The 21,126-nt window shown below is 40.6% G+C and overlaps 1 protein-coding gene across 1 annotated transcript in view; it reads left to right on the top strand.

Moving 5' to 3' along the window:
* cabp7a (calcium binding protein 7a) overlaps nucleotides 1-12,546 on the top strand; it is a 28,495-nt gene extending 15,949 nt beyond the window's left edge. The window contains exons 2-5 of the mRNA XM_030738018.1: nucleotides 5,346-5,489; nucleotides 5,631-5,743; nucleotides 7,330-7,480; nucleotides 12,416-12,546. Of these exons, the coding sequence (XP_030593878.1) occupies nucleotides 5,346-5,489; nucleotides 5,631-5,743; nucleotides 7,330-7,480; nucleotides 12,416-12,546 (539 nt within the window). The remainder of the gene's footprint in view (nucleotides 1-5,345; nucleotides 5,490-5,630; nucleotides 5,744-7,329; nucleotides 7,481-12,415) is intronic.
* Nucleotides 12,547-21,126: the final 8,580 nt, after the last annotated feature.

Raw genomic sequence — 21,126 nt, 5'->3', positions numbered from 1 at the left:
AAAGATTAGTATATGATTAAGGATTATTTTTCACTGTGATCGTTCAGTTCAATTTTTTTATATAACATAAAAAAAAAAAAAAAAAAAAAAAAAAAAAATATATATATATATATATATATATATATATATATATAATATATATAATATATATATATATCAAAACAGCCCCCTATGAGCAGCACTTGGTGAAAGTGGAAAGGACAAACTCTCTTTTAACAGGAAGAAACCTCTGGGAGGACCAGACTCAGGGAGGGGCAGTCATCTGCTGCGACCGGTTGGGGGTGAGGGGAGAGAGACAGGACAAAAGACACACTATGGAAGAGAAAATAAGAAAATAAACCAATGAAAATTTTGGACTTACAAACTCTGAGCTATAGTGACAACTGAGTATTCTTAGTATTACTGAAAAATTGACTAGACATCCTGGAGAATCTAAGCTCTAAGCACAAAAAGAAGGAGAAGGAAGATAAAAGTATTTTAAGCAGTGGTTACTCCCATGATGCATCTTGATAGCATCTATTTGTTAGACCATTTCTGCCTCCTGAAAGTCCATGCTATTCAAACTCCATGGCTCCAGCCTGAAATGAAACCTGGCTGTTATCAATTCAATTCAGTTTCATTTATATAGCACCAATTCACAAAAAACAGTCAAGGTACTTGATATTGTAAGTGAAGATCCTATAATAATATAGAGACAACCCCAACAATCAGACAACAACCAATGAGCAAGCACTTGGCAACAGTGGGAAAGAAAAACCAGGCTCAGGGAGGGGCAACCATCCACTATGGCCGGCTTGGGGCTGAGGGGAAAAAGAAGATAGTAGAGAGAGATAGGTCAGACAGCCAGAGTTAAATATTTAATAATATTTAAATGCAATAATGATGTATAAACACACAGGGAGTGAAAAGACATGAGTGAAGAAGAAATGCTCAGTGAATCATGGGAACCCCCCAGCAGCCTAGGCCTATAGCAGCATAACTAAGGGAGGGTTCAGGGTCACCTGATCCAGCCCTAACTATAACCTTGATCATAAAGGAAAGTTTTAAGCCTAATCTTAAAAATAGAGAGGGTGTCTGTCTCCTGAATCCAAGCTGGGAGCTGGTTCCACAGAAGAGGGGCCTGAAAGCTGAAGGCTCTGCCTCCCATTCTACTCTTAAGTATCCGAGGAACCACAAGTAAGCCAGCAGTCTGAGAGCGAAGTGCTCTGTTGGGGTGATATGGGACTATGAGGTCTTTGAGATAAGATGGTGCCTGATTATTCAAGACCTTGTATGTGAGGAGAAGGATTTTAAATTCTATTCTAGATTTAACAGGGAGCCAATGAAAAGAAGCCAATCTGGGAGAAATCTGCTCTCTTTCTAGTCCCTGTCAGTACTCTAGCTGCAGCATTTTGGATCAGCTGAAGGCTTTTCAGGGAGCGTTTAGGACAGCCTGAATTACAATAGTCCAGCCTAGAAGTAATCATATACTAATGCTTGTACTAGTTATTCAGCATCACTCTGAGACAGGATGTTTCTAATCTTAGAGGTACTGGGCATATAAATTAAGGCAGTCTTACACATTTGTTTAATGTGCTCACTGATGAAAATATCCTGGTCAAAAATGACTCCAAGATTCCTCACAGTGTTACTTGAGGCAAAAGTAATGCCATCCAGAGTAAGTATCTGGTTAGACACCATCTTTCTAAGGTCTGAAGGATCAAGGACAATAACCTCAGTTTCGTCTGAATTTAGAAGTGGGAAATTAGAGGTCATCCAGACTTTCATGTCTTTAAGAGATTCCTGTAGTTTAACTAGTTGTACCATCTGGCTACATGGATAAATAAAGGTGGGTGTAATCTGCATACCAACAAAAATGTATGCAGTGTTTTCTCCTAATATTAAAAAGTACTGGCCCCAGCACAGAACCCTGTGCAACTCCATGACTAATGTTTGTGTGTGGGGACAACTCCCCATTTACATGCACAAATAGAATTAATCAGACAGCTATAATTCAAACCACTGCAGCGAAGTTCCTTTAATACCAACAGTGTGCTCTAAATTCTGTAGTCATTGTGGTCAATGATTTTGATTACTGCACTGAAGTCTAATAGGACAAGGACAGAGAAGAGTCCACTGTCAGAGACCATAAGAAGATCATTACCTTTTCATAACCTTCACTAGTGCTGTTTCTGTGCTATGTTACACTCTAAATCCTGACTGAAACTCTTCAAATAAACCATGGGGTCAGTAAAATGTTTGACAACTGCTCTTTCAAGATTTTTTTTTTTTTAATAAAAGGAAGGTTAGAAATCAGTCTATAATTAAGATTAAGATTAAGATAGTGTTTTATTTGTCACATGCACAGTTATACACAGTACAATGCACAGTGAAATGTATTTTGTACCTGCAACCATATATACACACACATATAAATAAGAAGAAGAATAAAAAAAAAAAAAAAAGTAATTCACACTATACACTATACTCTATATACTATACGCTATACACACTTTTATAAATTATAATATTTACATTGTGCAATAATGGTCCAGTTAGGGCTCAGAGTTGAGCAGACGGATGGCTTGTGGGTAAAAACTCTTCTTCAACCTTTCAGTCTTAGTCCTCAGGCAGCGGTAACGCCGGCCTGATGGGAGCAGGGAGAAGAGAGAGTGTCCGGGGTGGCTTGGCTGTTTTAGGATCTTCATGGCCCTCAGCCTGCACTGCTTGGTGTAAATGTCCTGCAGGTTGGGGAGGGTGGTTCTGATGGTCCGTTCAGCTGAACGAACCACCCTTTTTAGGGCCATGAAGTCCTGCTTGGTGCAGTTTCCCATCCAGGTGGTGATGCTCCCACGCATGATGCTCTCGATGGTGCAGGTGTAAAAGTTCCTGAGCACCTTGAGTGGGAGCTTGAAGTCTCTCAGCCGCCTGAGGAGGTAGAGACGCTGTCTGGCCTTCTTCACAGTGATGTTTATGTGATGAGTCCAGGACAGGTCCTGTGAGATGGTCACTCCCAGGTATTTGAAAGTGTCCACTCTTTCCACCTCAGCACCACTGATGACAAGTGGATGGTAGTCCCTCTGCTGCTTCCTGCTGAAGTCCACGATCAGTTCCTTCGTTTTGCTGACGTTGAGCAGGAGGTGGTTCTCCTGGCACCAGTTCTCCAGGCGGGAGACCTCTCTCCTGTAGGCTGTCTCCTCATTGTGAGAGATTAGTCCCACAACAGCAGTGTCGTCAGCAAACTTGATGATGACGTTGGACTCTGACGTGGCCTCGCAGTCATGGGTGTACAGCAGTGACGTGCAGTCAGGGGAGGCAGGTGAGGCACGGCCTCACCTGTCATCGTGGAAATATAAAATTAAAAAATAAATTAAATGGTTATATTCATTCAGTGATTTGTATTTTAAAGTTCTTTTCCATTTAACTACACCATTTTTAGATTAGTTTTTTTCAAAATCGTTGAATTTTCGCATTTGCCGGTCAAATACTAAGAGACGAACGGTGAGGCACCAGCCCGGCGAGCCGCACCACGGATTGCGCAATCCGTGGTGCGGCTCAGTATAGTCATTGCCAATGACTACTAACTGTGCTGGCATGCTATGCAGTGAGACCGGATTACTTTCCCTTTGCATGTGGCTATTAAAATGTTCTAACACTTTTACTATATGAACTAAATTTCTATATTTTAGCTGGTGTATATAATGCACAGTTTTTTTTTTTGTTTTTTCATTAACAACTGTATGTGTGTAATGCATTCTTGTGTTGAGCGATCATGAAACTGCTGCGAAGAGACACTAGGTGAGGCACGCAGTTCTCGTGCCTCATGGTAGGGGGCGCTGGTGATCCCAGGGACTCTACGACTCCTCGGTGGCAAGCTACCATAAACAGTTAGCAAGGCCAGTTAGTTTTTCCTGTTGCTTGGCCTTATGTTCAACATGGAAGATTACATAACTCAACTGAAAGAATTTTCTAAACTGGACTTTCAATCGAAGCAGAAGATAATAATTAAAGGAAGACCAACACCGGAGCTAAAAGGTTTGCTTCAGACTATGTTAATGTTAAACAAAACAACTGTTGCCAATCAAATGGTGAATAAGCTATATGTTTGTAAATCTGATGTGATGACGTCAGTGCCTCACCAGTCACGACCCTCACCGCACGTCACTGGTGTACAGTGAGTACAGCAGAGGGCTGAGCACACAGCCTTGGGGGGATCCAGTGTTGAGGGTGAGGGAGGATGAGGTGAGGTGACCCACTCGTACCACCTGTGGTCTGCTGGTCAGGAAGCTGTGAACCCACCTGCACAGGGATGGGCCCAGGCCCAGGTCCAGCAGCTTAGAGACCAGCCTGGAGGGAACTATGGTGTTGAATGCTGAGCTGTAATCTACAAACAGCACTCTCACATAGTTCCCCTTACCAGTGTCTATGTGTGAAAGGGTCTTGTGGAGGAGGAAGGTTATGGCGTCATCTTTATTTTAGCTAAGACATTTGGATCAAGTAAGGACAAAGTGATCTTGATGTGACTTGAATCTGTAGTTTCTCTTCAACTGGCAACAGATGTTGCCAAAATTTGGATTTAAACAGTGATCATTTGCTAAGATAGTTACATTGGACCGCAAGTGGCAAGACAGACTCAAAAACAAACAAGGCACACATCCAGCACATACAGCACTACAAGACAACTGCCTTAGATTTGGACCACCAAATGCTTTGAGACAAACATCTGATTCTCTTTGGACCACACAATAATTAAGTCTAACAAAATGATAAGTATGTATTTGTGCCATGGAGCTAGTTTAAAATCACTTTTACTGTAACAATCCCTTCACGATGATGCCGTTCCTCATGCAGAGAGGATTGACAGTTCTTTTGAGTTTCCGGGCCACTGGCAGTTCTTCTGTTTCAAATCTCATTTTAACCTTATTGTCATTTGTTAAAGAATAAAGAGAAAATATTCACCAGAATGTCTCACTTTTCCCTCTCTGTGTGGCAAAAATACAAACTGTTTTAGGTACTTTTTGCGTTAAATCTTCTTACATTTAATAGGTTTAAATCATCTCCATTAAAATGCAAGGCAGAGAGTGCTGCCCTTACAATTTGTCCTGATCTCAGCCTTTTGTGTTTAAGGTATTTATTTTATTTTGGCCTTTTTTTTTTTTGGCAATTTACTTGTGTTCTCCTGAGCTGCCAACCCCCATATAACTATGACTCAAGCAGCGAAGCAGCATAACAAATGTGTCTTTGGTGCGTGGAACATTTCCCACTTTCATATCCGTACGACTTCAGCTTGTGTGCGTGTGTGTGTGTATGTGTGTGTGCGTGTGTGTGTGTGTGTGTGTGTGTGTGTGTGTGTGTGCCTTCTGCAGAGATCCGCGAGGCCTTCAAAGTGTTTGATCGCGATGGGAACGGGTTCATCTCGAAGCAGGAGCTGGGCATGGCCATGCGTTCCCTGGGCTACATGCCAAATGAGGTGGAGTTGGAAGTCATCATCCAGAGACTGGACATGGATGGTGAGGCCAACACACAGATTGGATTTTACTGTGTTGAATCACAAAAGTGCAGATGCTTTGTTCTGTTTTTGCCCACAAAACTGGACTATAGTGCAGAAAAAAAACACTATAATGAACACCAACTGTTCCTCTTTTCTGCAGGTGATGGCCAGGTGGACTTTGAGGAGTTTGTCACTCTTCTGGGTCCAAAGCTGACAGCAGCTGGGTTACCAGACAAATTCAACGGCACTGACTTTGACTCAGTTTTTTGGAAGGTGCTCATTATACAAACATTATTTCCTGTTTATTAGAAAGAAGATGGGGCTGTCAGCAGTGTAGCAAAGATCAAAGCTTTTAAACATTTAGATTCTTTAAAGGAAAAAGCGGTTTAAATTGGCACATCCAGTGATTTGTTAATGGAATCTCGGATCTTTGCCTCTTTGTATGTGGCCACAGTCTTATTACTTAGACGAGTCAATTTTTATGTAAAATAGATCTTAATTTATTTACAGACAGCTCATTAGATAATCAGCTGTTCACTTTGACAGTGTGATGGAAATTAGTGGGGATGGAGCTCATGTCAGGGATGTCTTTGTTGTAGCTGTGTGATAATAGCATCGAAGTGCCTGCCAAAAAAATGAGGCTCCAAACTGAGTGTGAGAGAGAGGGGCTGAATGTGAATCTTGGGTATGCTCAGTGCACAAAAGAAAAATCACACCTGCTGAGGGAGTCAAGAAGCCCAAGGGACTGCTGCATAGCATCATAAAACATTATATAACTGAATACTAGTATCAAGCATGTGCTGCTGGATTGATTACACAGTGCGTTCAGTCACAACAGAGGGTTGCGGTCAGGCTGAGCTGAAAATGAGTAACATATATGAGGCACAGATCTTGGATCAACATTTTTGCACATATCTTGTTTTGAGTTCTGGTCTTAGTCATGCAGACTCCCCACCATCATCAACATTAATGGTGCCCAGTGAATCTCCCATTCAATCACATCTCAAAGGTGCTCATCTTGATTGAGATCTGGTGACTTGTGGAGTCTATTTGAGCACAGTGAACTCATTGTGATGTTTAAGAAACCAGTTTGAGACGATTTGAGGTTTTGTGATATGGCACATCATCCTGCTGGAAGCAGCCATCAGAGGATGGGTACACTGTGGCTCAGAGGGATGGGCACGGTCAGCAGCAATACTCAGGTTGGCTGTGGAGTTTAACCAATGCTCAGTTGGTACTAAGAGTGTACCAAGAACATATGCTCCACACCATCACACCACCAGCAGTAGCCTGAACTGTTGATACAAGACAGGATGGATCCGTGCTTTCATGTTGTTTCTGCCCCAGCAAACATCTAAATTCATCAGACCAGGCAACACTTTTCCAGTCTTCTACTGGACTACAAGATTAAGATAAAGAGACAAATTGTTAAAGTTTTAGATTTCAGATGTTGCCACTTTAGCTCAGAGTTTGTAAGTTTTAGATTTTAAAGACTGCAGGTTTGGCTAAAAATGAGGAGCTTACACTCAAATCCCACATTTTAATAGAAATAGGATTTGTTCAGTAACAGATTCAGCGGGGGAATCTCCCACAGAACTTTTACTTTGATCTAAATGCCAGCTAATTTAGAAATCTAACATGCCCATTAATAGCATCATATTTTTCAATCTTCTGGTAAAGCCTTCACTGCAGAAAACATTTTAAGGCTTTCTTTAAATCACCGAGCAGCACTACTATTCATACATTTATCTTCTCTTTATATTTTGTGTATGTTTGTAAATTTCTGTCTTTGCATTTGCATGTTTTTACCGTGGCTGCCGGCCCGTGTCCATGTTAACGTTAGGTGTGTCTGTCTCCAGTGTGACATGCAGAAGTTGACAGTGGAGGAGCTGAAGAGGCTTCTGTATGACACCTTCTGTGATCATCTTTCCATGAAAGACATCGAAAACATCATTATGACCGAGGAAAATCACATAGAGAACCCCGAGGACTGCCAGGTGGATATAGACAGTAAGGATATACCTCCTATATTTCAACATACTGCTGTGTATTTATACTTTGCAGTTGAAGTGAATGGTATTTCATCTGGAGTTTTTTTTAGATCAACATTGGACAAAACAAAAAAAAGTAAGAGCGTGAATAACTCCATGTCTCCATAGTCCAGTCTTTTAATTTTTAACTGCACTGTGAAAATTTAGCATTTCTTACAGGTTATTGAGATGTCTCAAATTGCATAAAACATGATAAAGGTCCTCACGGTGTGTTTAAAAGATATGTCATTCACACGGCACTATGCTGTCTCTGTATAATGCATTATTTATACTAATGATAATGTCATTGCAAAATGCTTTTCTAAAACAGGCCTAAGGCTTCCTGGGCTGCTCAGGTCCTGATAATTACAAACACTTACTCCACACAAATGGTTGTTAATGATTGCAAATGGTATTTGCTTTTAATTTCATAAATGATTATCATTTGCAAAATGGCATTATATTTGGAAGCTCTGCTGTCCTTTCCTATGTCCATGTATTTGTCTAAAGTTTGAGATTTCCCTTGATGAGGTAAAATAAATGCACCATCATGAGAATAACTTATTTATTCATACTGAAAAATATGGTATTTGAGATGTTTCAGCACCGTCAAATCTATAAATAAATGTAATGTTATTATCATTATTATAACATCTTTTAAAACAGTGTTTACAAAGTGCTGTAACCAACAAGCAGGAAAGTGAGACGAGAGATTCAAACAGGAAGCTGCGCAGCAATGCCAAACAAAAAAGATGCAATTGTAGTCAAAGGTAAAATGTCCGTATGAATAAGAGAAGCAACAATAACAAGGACCATAGAAAGATGATGAAAAGGGATTTTTTTAAGAAGGAATTTTAAGGAAGTCACGATTCTGCGGGCCTTACCTCCTCAAGCAGGTGTCTCCAAAGCCCTGATATCAAACGCAGTCTCACCTTTAGATTTAAACCTCCACCTGCCCCACCTGTGGATCCAAGCCTGCAAACTGCCTTATATGGGGGTCACTATTTCTGTTTTGTATTTCAGTGAGAAAAATCTAAAATGTCTAAGGATTCAATAATAAATATGCCTAAATATTGAGGTAATGTGATGTCATCTGCTAAAACCTGTCATGGCCTCTGGGTCTTAGATCTCTGGTTTGGGGTTTTTGTAAGTTCATTTTTCCTTCTGGTTTTTATGAAGGTTCCTTTTAGTTCGCTCCAACAGTCCTACTTTTTAGGTTATTTCTGGATTCTGTTTTTGTGTATCTTGGCTCATCATTATTTAGTTTTCTATCCACTGAGTTGTTGTTATTCCATTGTGTTTATCTTCTGCTTTGCATTGGTTCTTCATGGTTTATTCTTGTTGTATGAGTCTTCTGTTCCTGGTTTTGTTCCTCTCAGGTTGCACTTTAGTTAGTTCCCTTTGTGTTTCCATTCTGTTCCTGCTCCTGTCTCATCTTTGTTTGTCTTTCTGTGTTCTCCTGTCTGTTCCTCCAGTCACGTTAATCCTATTCCCACACTTCCTGTTTTATTTTGTGTTGAGTTTAACCCCCACCCCTTCCACCTGTTATCTCTCCCCTCATTATCTTGTGTGTATATATTGTGTGTATATATACACACAAGATAATGAGGACTGCTTTGCATACACAGACTGGGACTTATTCGAACACAAGGACCTAGAAACATTCACAGGGACGGTACTGGACTACATTAAGTTCTGTATCGGAAATGTGACTGTCAGCAAAAACATCCGGGTTTTCCCTAACCAGAAACCCTGGATGAACAGCCAGGTCCGTTCACTCCTCAAAACCCGTGATGCTGCCTTCAGGTCAGGCGACAGAGCTCTGTACAGTGCTGCTCGAGCTGAGTTGAAAAGAGGAATTAAAAAAGCCAAGACGGACTACAGGAGGAGAATAGAGTCCCATCTGTCCAGCAATAAGACACGGGAGGTGTGGCAGGGCATTCAGAACATCACAAACTTCAGAGGCTGTGATGTGACTGCAGGAGACCTGAGTGTGTCACTAGCAGAGGAACTTAACTGTTTCTTTGCTCGCTTTGAGATGCCTCAGGACCACCCATCTGCTCCAGTCCTGCCCCCCCCACCAGGCTGCACCCCACTCACTGTCCAGGAGCATGAGGTACGGCACGTGCTCCTGGCAGTGAACCCCAGGAAGGCTGCCGGACCAGACGGAGTACCTGGCAAGGTGATCAGAGCGTGTGCCCACCAGCTCACCCTGATTCTCACCAGGATTTTCAACCTCTCCCTGGCCCAAGCAGTCATCCCCCCCTGCCTAAAAACAGCCACAATCATCCCCGTGCCCAAAAGGTCATCTGTCACCAGCCTAAATGATTACCGCCCTGTGGCCCTCACACCGGTAATCATGAAGTGCTTTGAGAGGCTGGTTCTCCAGCACATCAAAGACCATCTGCCCCCCACTTTTGACACCCATCAGTTTGCATATTGTGCAAACAGATCCACAGAGGACGCCATCGCTGTAGCTCTCCACTCTGTGTTGAGCCACTTGGAGCAGCAGCAGAGCTACGCTCGCATGCTCTTTGTGGCCTCCCCCCTCTCACATGTTCCTGGATCAAGGACTTCTTAACCAACCGGCCCCAGACTGTGAGACTTGGCCCCCATCTCTCCTCCACCCGCACACTGAGCACTGGCTCCCCACAGGGCTGTGTGCTGAGCCCCCTCCTGTACTGCCTCTACACCCATGACTGCAGTCCGGCCCACAATAACAACCTCATCGTCAAATTTGCTGACGACACCACAGTGGTCGGACTCATCTCAAAGGGAGATGAGGCAGCTTACAGAGAGGAGGTCCTGAAGTTGACAGCCTGGTGTTCTGAGAACAACCTGGTACTGAACACCATGAAAACCAAAGAGATCATCATCGACTTCAGGAAGCACAGGACTGACCCAGCTCCCCTCTACATCAACAGCGAGCGTGTGGAGAGGATCCACACCTTCAGGTTTCTTGGTGTCCTCATCTCTGCTGATCTCTCTTGGTCAGATAACATCACAGCTGTTATCAAGAAGGCTCAGCAGCGACTTCACTTCCTGAGGGTCCTCAGGAAGAACAACTTGGACTCAAACCTGCTGCTGACCTTCTACCGCTCATCCATTGAGAGCCTGCTGACCTACTGTATCACAGTATGGTACGGCAGCTGCACTGAGGCAGACAGGGTCAGGCTTCAGAGGGTAGTCAAGACAGCACAAAGAATCGTTGGCTGCCCTCTCCCCTCCCTGATGGACATCTACACCTCCCGCTGCATCAGCAGAGCCAGGAACATCATCAAGGACAGCTCACACCCTGGCTTTGACCTGTTTGACCTGCTGCCCTCTGGCAGGCGCTACAGGTGCATCAAAGCCAGAACAAACAGACTCAGGAACAGTTTCGTCGCCAGAGCAATCACCACCCTGAACTCTCACACTCACCCACTGTAACTGTGCAACACCCACATCTCTGTGCAATATTATATCATTCATACTGAACAATTTCTAACATTCCTATATTGTTTAATATCCAGTATTCATTCACTAGTGCAATATTCATTCACCAAGTGCAATATTCATCATCTTCATTATTATATGTATACACGCATTTACTTTCTTACAATGTACAGATGCACCAATGTAGGTATGTATGTATATATTTTTATACATTCTATTTTTTGTATATTTTACACATTATTTTCTGTATATCTCTTGATCATATTGATTATACTAGATTATAATATTTTTATAATATTTTTATTTTCATTTTAGAGAGTTTGATTTTCTGTTACATGGCACTGAACAGGAGTGGCCCTCCAATCTCATTGTACATCCTGTATAATGACAATAAAAGGCATTCTATTCTATTCTATTCTATTCTATATATTGTCTCAGTCTCCTGTTGTTCATTGTTGTGCTGTTCTCATAGCTGCGTATCTCCTTGCTCTGAGTTCCCTGCACGTTTGTATTTCTCGTGATTTCTGCCTTTTGGATTCCCTGGTTTTGTTTTCTAGTTGTTCCTGAATTTTTTGGACTAATCAACATTAAAAGGCTCGTTTTAAGCTTCTGCCTTCCAGTGTCCTGCATTTTGGGTCTGTTTACATGGCTGAACATGACAAAACTGCTAGTAATACATCATTGTTTCATCCAGATTACAGCTCTCATACATGAAAATTGCTTATAATCAGAATTTAAAAACAAAATCAGATTGTCTTAATCTCTCAAAATCCAGCAGAATCGCAGCGATATTAGTTTCTCCCATCAGCAAACTCAGTGGATCAAAATGTGCTCTTTTATGCTGCTGTTCTGTAATGTGAGAAAATGTGGTATTGTTCCTGCTTGCTACCTTTCACCCCACTTAGTGTGTTAAAAACGAAAAAAAGCATTATACTAGCACTAAAGCTCAGTCCACCCACGATCCTGTATAGAGATCCCCATTCTCTGAAGCTCATTTGAAAGACATTGTCACAGATGCAGGCAAACGTAAGTGAAACAAAATAAGGCCGATTTTTGTAAAAACAACAAAAAATATAAAACAGTGAAGGAAGAAATGATGCGTCTTTATTATTAGATTCCTCAAAAGTCACATTTGCTGGGGTGGCTCAGCGGGTGGTGCAGGTGACCCGGGCTCGTGTCTGACCCGTGGCCCTTTGCTGCGTGTCTTCTCCCATCTCTCTTTTCTCTGTACACTTTCTAATAAAGGCAAAAAGGTCCAAAAAATATCTCAAAACATCAGTCAACTTTTAAATCTAGCTGCAATTAAGTAGCATACAGGTGTGGCTGTGTACACTCCCTTTTATTTGTGCTCAGGTAGTTGTATGCTTTTGTGATGAGCTTTTTCATTTGGAAAAAACAATCGGATGTCTTTCAAGCATGAAGTAATACCTTCGGCTCATTTTGCTTTTCTTTGTGTCTCTCCCACTTCCTTCTTTCCCAGGCTCCAGCCCGACGCAGCAAGTCAAGCAAACTTGTGTACGCAAAAGCCTCATATGCGCCTTTGCCATTGCTTTCATCATCAGCGTCATGCTCATTGCAGCTAATCAGGTGCTGCGAAGTGGCATGAAATAGGAGCTGAGGTTTTTTTTTTTTTTTTTTGTCTTGACCAGCACCTACAGGCGACCATAAATGACTGAGAAGATAAAGCTCAAAAACAAACACAGACGATCCCATGGCTGTAAAATAAAACATAACTGTAGAACACAGAAACTGGAGTCTCCAAGGATGCTATGTGCGCAGGAATTTGTCTTGATGACAAATACGTGTTGACAACTTCCGGTTTCAAGGACACCTGGACCTTACATACCAAGAGACAGCGGCGTTCCCTCAAAGTGGACAGCTGACTATACATATCACTCTTCATAACACAACATTTAGTATTCATTAGCTGTGTGCATTTGAGCAGTGTTGCATTCAGTATGGTGGCAGCTATAGAGAGTTTAGTGACTGTCCAGTTTTGTATTTGTTCAGTGTACTATGCGGTTTATTATTACGTAGAAAGAATCTTTGTAATATTGTGGGGACATTAGAAGAAATGTATTAGTGAGGCTGCAAAGTGTCATTGTGTGCAAGGTCTGGAGTACACAGTGCGCTGGAGAAATTGTGTGGGGTGCAACATTGTTCAAAACCACTTGGGAATGACAATACTTTGGTAAGAAACAGCGATAATATGGGTGGTTTGCAGGAAGGTGGCTGTGATTGCATGGATGCTGTCATTCATTCACAGGCTGTAGGGCTTTGGTTATAGCGGGGGGGGGGGGGGGGGGGGTGAAGCAGGTTAACAGTTCTCAGGAGGAAGCTGGCGAGGTCTGAATGGACAGGTAACTGCTGAAAATAGCTGGCCGTACAGTAAACACTCGACTCTGTCTGCTTTGCAGGCCTGAGACAATGAGCATCATCTATGCATGACATGCATGGATTTAACAGTCGTCTTGACACATTTGTAAAAGTTCTTCTTAATGTATAATTGTTATGACTGTGTGCTAGACCTGTTTTCAATTACTTAATGACAACTGTGAGCAACTGTGTGTGGTGCAGGGTATCAGCATTCACAACAAATGTAAAGCATACAACTGCATGAAAAAGAAGGGCTGCGGTGGTATACGCTCTTAAAGTTTTTGGGATTGCTAAGCTACGGACATTCAGGCCTGAAATCATTACTCACTCACAGGACAGTAAATGACTGCAAAATGAATCAAATATCTGAAGAATATGCACCTGGTTGGTTGAAGGGAGAAATGTGAAGCAATGCATTCTGTTCTTTTTAAATGTTTTTATGTCGGGACCTGTTGCCAAAGAGCAATAACTGTATGTAAAATAGACATTACACAAAACTCAGTACAGACATGAATCCTTGGAATAGTTTTCCACAGCACTGCTCTGTTACCAACAGAGCAGTGCTGTTTGATGATGTTCAAGGGGAAAGGGCACAAAGAAGAGACGACTGTATGTCTGAAGCTGCTCCTTGAGTTAAAGTTTGAGGAGACAAATGGCAATGGATCGCAATAAAATATTAATATGTGAAACACCACACAAAGCTGACTGGGTGTAGGTTAGATTGTTGTGCATGCAATTAGGTGAGGTCTGTTCTTATTAATGTGTATTGTACATATAAGCCAACATTACCAAAGCTAAGGAGGAATCTGTGACTGGAGAATTGGGCCACATAAGGGCACAATTTCCAAAATCTGATCACATAAAAATTTGAATTATTGAACAGAAATCATAAATACTGCAGTCTCTTGTACACTCTTTATTTAAAACCAGCCAAAGAGGAAAAAAAAAAACCCTTCACTGTACCCTGAAAAAAGACATTAAAGACTTAAACAATTCAGATCTTATGAATATACTTTGTTAAGTCGTGATGCATCAACCTTTTGATGATACTGTTTGTTGCCCGAGCCTTTACTGTATTGTCTGAGTCTGTTGAGTGCTGCAATGCTGTGTCCCTCGTTTAGTAAATCTGAGTCCAGAGTTAAAAAAAAAAAAATCATCATCCTGCCACTGCCAGCCTTTTATTAGCAAACTTCATTTTTAGCACAGATTTAAGCTAAACTTTTATGAACTCACTGTACACTATACCACTATTTCAGTGCTTTAAAGATCTAATACTGACAATGTCTGCATGAATTATTGTAGCAAATAATTCAAACTACCCAACATTATCACAACAACTTGGAAACCATTACTAATCTTGTGTTATGGATGGTGTTTTCTAAGCCAGCTGGGCACTTGCAGATGAATTGCTTCACCAATAATTAGCAAAATGATTTGCAGTTACCTGCAGTAAATTATATCTCCAAGAGCTAAACATCAACCACCACCCAAGCCCTGGCTGGTACTTTTGTAAATCTTTGCTAATACCCAAAGTTATAGCAGAGCTCATGTATATTTTTTGAAATACTTTATTTTAGAAATACTGAACTGGCTAGCTAGCTTACTGCTGACTTCTAACTCCTCCAAACCTCATAAATCCTCTTTTTCATGGGAGCCTGTGCTCTACCCTCGATTACACCACACAGGAAAACAGCTACACTAACCACTGAAATGGTGCCTCACTGTTTGCTTGCATTTGGGATCTGAGGGAGTATTTGGACCCAGTGATGGCTATTACATCAGACTTAACAAGGAGATTGGCTGTTCCTCAAACTTGGATCTAAAAAGAGCCAAAACCAGTATCGCTCAGAGCCAGGCAGGGTAAGGACTATCAGATGCAGCTCAGCAATTTGTCAAAAGTGTCGACTCTTAAGGGAATACAGGCAAAAATGATAAAAATCCAATTTTTACAAAAACCTTTGTTTCCATCTTGCACTTTAATATGTGCTGCAACGCACAACTACAGCTCACCGCCATGATTGTTCATCCATTTCCAGAAATAATTTAGGCATAAAGAATCACATTACCATAGATGCATCTATTTTTTTGACTAGAATGTGATGGAATAGAATATTAACTGACTGGCAAATGATGCATTTTCTATATCACGAGTAAGGGAACATTTTCATGGGGAATAAAGTCATGAGAATTTGATTTGCTGCCTTATTCTTTGAGACATTTTGGCATTGTGCACATACACAGAAATCCATCAGACATGGACTTATCATTTATTACCAGAGCAAAATGTTCAAACCAATATTTATTTTCTTTTTACAGATGAAAAAAAAAAAAAAACTGTACAAACATGTTGGTAGTCTACTGAATGTTCTGCATTGCACTGTACTTTATACTTGTCTTTGGATCTTGCAAAAATGTTTATTGAACATGTGATATCTGTTCATTGACTCCACCTGATGTTCTATGTCTGTGGAATAGTATTTCACCTGAATAAAACCATATAACAACTGTGTCTATTTTGTGTCTGAAATCACATTCGATTTGTCAGATCCTCAACCAAAGACCTTGAGATAACTCTATGAGATGCTGAGGATCAGTTTCAGTGGTATTGATTGACATCCTGACATTTTAGATTAAAATCCGCAGAAACTGATGGATTTTTTTTGTGGTTCGTTGAATCCATGGATTGCTTTATTCCATTTGGAAATACCCTTTGGCTTATAGTGTTTTGGCCCCATCTGTCACATTCATCCCAACAAAATGACCTTTTATATTCCGTATGTCCTAGCGCTATAGTCAGGCTGCCCTAATCTACAGCAGACTAGGACATGCTGTCTCTAACAGTAACTCGCCATAACCTGCAGGTTTGTATGCACATATAATGGAATTTTCTAAATTACCTAGAAGGACACTCTTATGACTGAAACGCAGGTGCATCTATGACCTTCTTGAACTACTAAATCTGAAGCATGTCAGACAGTTCAACCATTTTGACCTATGACAGTCAATAATTAATTATTAATAATGTAAGGCAGCTGAATTCCAGCAATATCTTAAGATGCAAAAACTATCTAAATACTTCATGTACATTTTGTATTACCATTTGGATAGTTTTCAGGCTTTTGTGTTAGCAAATACAATGACTACTGTATATTACGTGGTCTCTTGCTTGCAGTGCCATATTCCATCTTTGAGCTAGTAGGTGGTTAGGATACAAAGATGGTCTTGAATTACCAGAAATCAGAGACTTTGTCCTAAAACTGTTTAGATTCACTGGAGGACCAAAACGTGTCTGTTGCAGCTTTGGGTTTGCTTTGATGTTAAGTATCGAAACACTGATTTAGTCCGCTGTATGATGATTCTTTTGGTGATCCAGGCTACAGTTTTCTTTTTGTTTTTTTGCCGCAGAAGATGAATTAGTTTGCACCGCTGCCTCATTTGTAAGGTATAAGCTCTTTAGCTACTTTGGTCTGCAAAGTAATTCTTATATTTTTTTTTTCAGCAGGCTCAAATAAACTTGTTTCTAACAGGGTATTGGCTGTATTTCCTGCATTCAGATTTTTCTTCTCTCTTTAAAATCTCTCATACGTGAGTTGTATTTTCAAATTACATAAAGGGCTTATAATATGTGAAAGACATCGGACTTATATCCACTTGGACTAAGAAAGAAAGGAAGAAAGTGGTATGATGATTGATAAAAGAAGCAAAAGAACTAACCACTTTTTAATAATGCTGAGAAATACTCAGCATTATTAAATACAGCATTATAAATATAGTTAAATCCTGAAAGATCCTTGGATATAGATGCTAGAATGCTTTTTATTTCCAGACAGAAAGGTTTGTAGAAATTATAAATAAAATGAATAAATAGAGAAACCTCAAGAGATAATTACACAACAACTTTGAAAGTGCTTTTTCCTTCATTAATCCATTGTGGACTTGCACTTGCATTAATAATGTTTATTCTGTCTCCTTAAGCACAGTTTTTAAAAACTGATTGCTCTAAAGCAGCATAAGCCTTTGCCTGAGTAACAGGTTTATCAATGCCAGAGGGAGAGGAAATAGGAAAGTATTTCATTTCTTTTGTCTCAACAATCAGTCTCTGAATGCCTCAAGGTGAACATTGGTAATCAAAAGGAAATAAACCATATGACATTCATCTTTTTTTGTGTGCTCTGTAAAAACCTTGGAGACACAGAAAAGAAATAGTTCTCAGTAAACAGCCACGAAAGAACAGCAAACCATTACAGTGACCTGATGATCAATGGAGGTCAGAAAATGAAGCTGCACATGAAAACATAAATCATGATGGAAAAAGAAGAGGCACTTGTCAGTTTCTACATGATGGTGGAGCACCACAGTCTGATGCTCTCTTATTATTTATTTATTTTTCCCTTCAGGAGAAAAATCAGAGTTTTCCCAGATTCACTGTGGGATTGCTGACTCCTATTACTCAGCTGCAGTGCAGAAAGAGCACTTATTGCATCAGTCTGAAAGGGGATTTCATTAAAGTTCTGCATATCAGCCGTGTCTTTGTTGCAGACAAACTTCCCTCTTGTGAAAGTTTAAAGACTTTACCATTGCTTCAATAAAAGAAAATAAAAACGTCTCATGGCAATGTCTGCTATTGACTGATAATAGCAAATTAAAAAGAACTGAAACAATGAACTTACGTAAAACAAAAAAACAAAATAAAAATATTAACATGTTAGGTGGAACTCGCTGCCTCGCTCTGTAATAATGTTACTGTTCACTGCTTCACCCCACCTTCAACCTCCGACCTTGGTGACAGTCTAAACCAGCGGTCATCAACTACATTTGTCCAAGGGCCGGAATTTTTCTCGGCAGACAGTGTGAGGGCCAGATGATCCCATAAGTGAAAATAAAATTAATATTGTATCCTAAGTAATATAATTTGATATATTAATTTTCCTTTCAAATTTGTGTTATTTTTAATGATGCGCTGTTCAGACTTTTGACTGGTGCTGTACAGGTTTACCTACTTTTTAACAAATAATATTTTCTTTTGTGGTAAAGCCAGCTAAATCTTCAGTCCGTCCTCTGTCCAGTGTGAATGAAGGCAAACGGCCCAAATATCAGACTGTGATTAAAAGATTTCTGCATTTCACCCAGTACAACCGCAATGGCACAAAATGCCAGCACATTTATTTTAATAATAACAGAAAAGTGGATGCTAGGGTGCGGGCCAGCTTGTGCCACCGTCACATCACATGATCCGATATTGCATTCTGATTGGTTCTAGGGACATAGAGGCATTTGTGGGTAGCAGAAAGAGGCATTTTGAGGCTTTTGATAATTCAGACTACATAATTCAGATTAGTCAGAGATGAGTATTTAATGGGTTATAACGGGCTAGTCTTGATGTCAGTAATATTTAGAGGGCCGGATGTGGCCCGCGGGCCGCCAGTTGACTTTCACTGGTCTAAACCATAGCAAAAGCAGTATTTTTATTTCTTTGAGTGGATGTCTGTTAATCATTAAAGTATCATTAAAAACAATAATGCAAATGTTGAAGCTCTGACTGTTTTTTTTTTTCTTTTTATTTGAATTTAATACCAAATGTATTCAAATGTATATTCTTGTTTCAGCCAATTCTCCCTTGGGTACACAACAGGTCATTATCATTCCCCAATAATGTGCTTAACACATTTGAACTATCCAGCTAAAGTTAATTGTCAGGGGACCCTTTGTAGTGTTTGCCAGTCATGAAATTGGGCTGTCCATGCTGCATACAGATTACTGGTGCCTTCTTTATGAAATTGCGGTGTTGTCATTTATATTAGTGCGTATTGCTGCATCTCATCACATTGTTTTAAACAGGGACATTAGCAGTCACATCAGGCCACAATATTTCCCACTGAGAGCAAGTGATTAAAAGGAGTGGTTCTCACAGCCGCAGAAAAATTGAGACCGTTCTAATCCATTACTGATGAGCCTGTTTAGCCTTCATAGATGAAACCAGGGATCTGGGCTCATTAGTCGTTCCATTTTTTTCTTTTTCATTTTCATATATTAGTAAAGGATAGAATGAGAACTGTTCAAATGCTTTATTTGAGTTATTATATCCTCCAGAGCAGTCAACAGTAAACAAAGGTGTAGAAGGCAGAATTGCAGTACATGCTTCTCTGCAATTTACTTTATGCTCAAACTTATTAATCAGCCCTACAAAATGTAGCTAGGACTCATTTGACAGTGTTTCTCTACCCCTCCCCCCCCCCCCCCACACACACACACACAAACTAGAAAACAAAAAAAAAACCTGTTTGCTGGATAGATGAAACTACTCCTAATTTTACCAGTGCCACACAGTCACGCCTTAAACCCCAGCTCCCACCGCAGTCCTATAAGGAAAATACATTTGTGGGTTGAGCAGCAGAGTTGAGTATGTGGGTTATACTCATGAAAAAATTGTCAAATCTTCTCTGCCAATACCAAACAACTTATTCTGCTGTTGACTCTTGTTTGGTGTTTATTGGATTGGATGATCACTAGTTGAATACGATGGCATCTCACGGCTGTTTGGCGAGATTTGGCAAGTTGTTCCATGGGTGCAGCCCACATACTGATCTCTGCTGCTCAACCCACAAATGCATTTTCCTCATAAATGTGGCTCCATTTCAGGGGAAATAAACAGCTTTTCCAGTGGTATAAAATTAGGTTTGAAACTTTTCTTTCTGGGGCCGAGGCTGCTGTGGGACCTGGTGCACTGAGCACTTCTCTACTATCCATCTTTAACTCACTCTGCATGCCATCAAGTTTGTGTCTTCTCTCTCCTGTACCTTTCTGAAGGTGTCTTCAGCTTTGAAGCTGCGTTTTTCTAATATCACCCCACCAACCAGGAGTATCTGTTACATTGTTTGTCCGTACTCATCGCTTCTGTCTTCAGTCTTCAGTCTCCTGCTACCCCCAGTCACATGAGGTAGATGGCCACCTACTCTGAGCCTGTCAGACTTTTTCTTGTTAAAATGCAGGTGTAAGCTATTGAAGTCCCCAGTGTTGACACATGTTGTGATTTGGTGCAATACAAATAAAACTAAATTTTAAAAAAGAAAGAAAAACAAAAACAAACAAGGACAGTCATGTAATGAGGATACATATTAGTTCTACGCCACAAATGAATACAAATCTCTGTAAAATAGTCCAGCAAAAAAGTATTTTGGTATGCTCCCATCAACATCTGCCTCCCATAAATATGTTTTCCACACTCTCCATAAAACTCTTGCTCCTTGTTTAATAACAAAACTGTTCTTATATCAGCCAAAAGTTGACAGCAGAGAAAGACACTCTGTCCAAATACTTCCTCTGTGGGTTTGAGCACAACATGCAGAAGTGGTTTATTATTAAGAAAAAAAGACACTTTAAGAAAGGCACATAATTTGAGCCACAAAAAGATACACAAGATTACCCCCCCCCCCCCACACACACACACACACACACACACACACACACACACACACACAAACGTCCGGTCTTTTAAGTAAACGAACTAAAGCCGAAAATTTGCGACTAAGTTATATAATAGGGTTTCACAGCGCCAAACATGAAAGCTGCTCATCGTCAGCCAACTTCCACTTAGATTTCACCAATCACTGGAACGACATGTATTTTCAGCTAAGCCAGCCACTTCCTCCCATCTCATCCAGCATGTTCACAGCTCGAGAGACAGTCATCAGCAGACTTTCAGGAAACCAAACAATGTTATATTTCCTGCCAAGCAGAAATGTCATTCAAGTTGACCCCGAGCTCCAGGCCAGTTTACTTGTGTGAGTGAAGATCTGTTTGATGCCATCAGTGTCA

The sequence above is a fragment of the Archocentrus centrarchus genome, chromosome 9 (genome assembly GCF_007364275.1).
Source record: "Archocentrus centrarchus isolate MPI-CPG fArcCen1 chromosome 9, fArcCen1, whole genome shotgun sequence".
In the NCBI taxonomy this organism is placed as follows: domain Eukaryota; kingdom Metazoa; phylum Chordata; class Actinopteri; order Cichliformes; family Cichlidae; genus Archocentrus; species Archocentrus centrarchus.
Note: the sequence above shows the minus strand (reverse complement) of the source record. Positions and strands in the feature narration are given on the sequence as shown.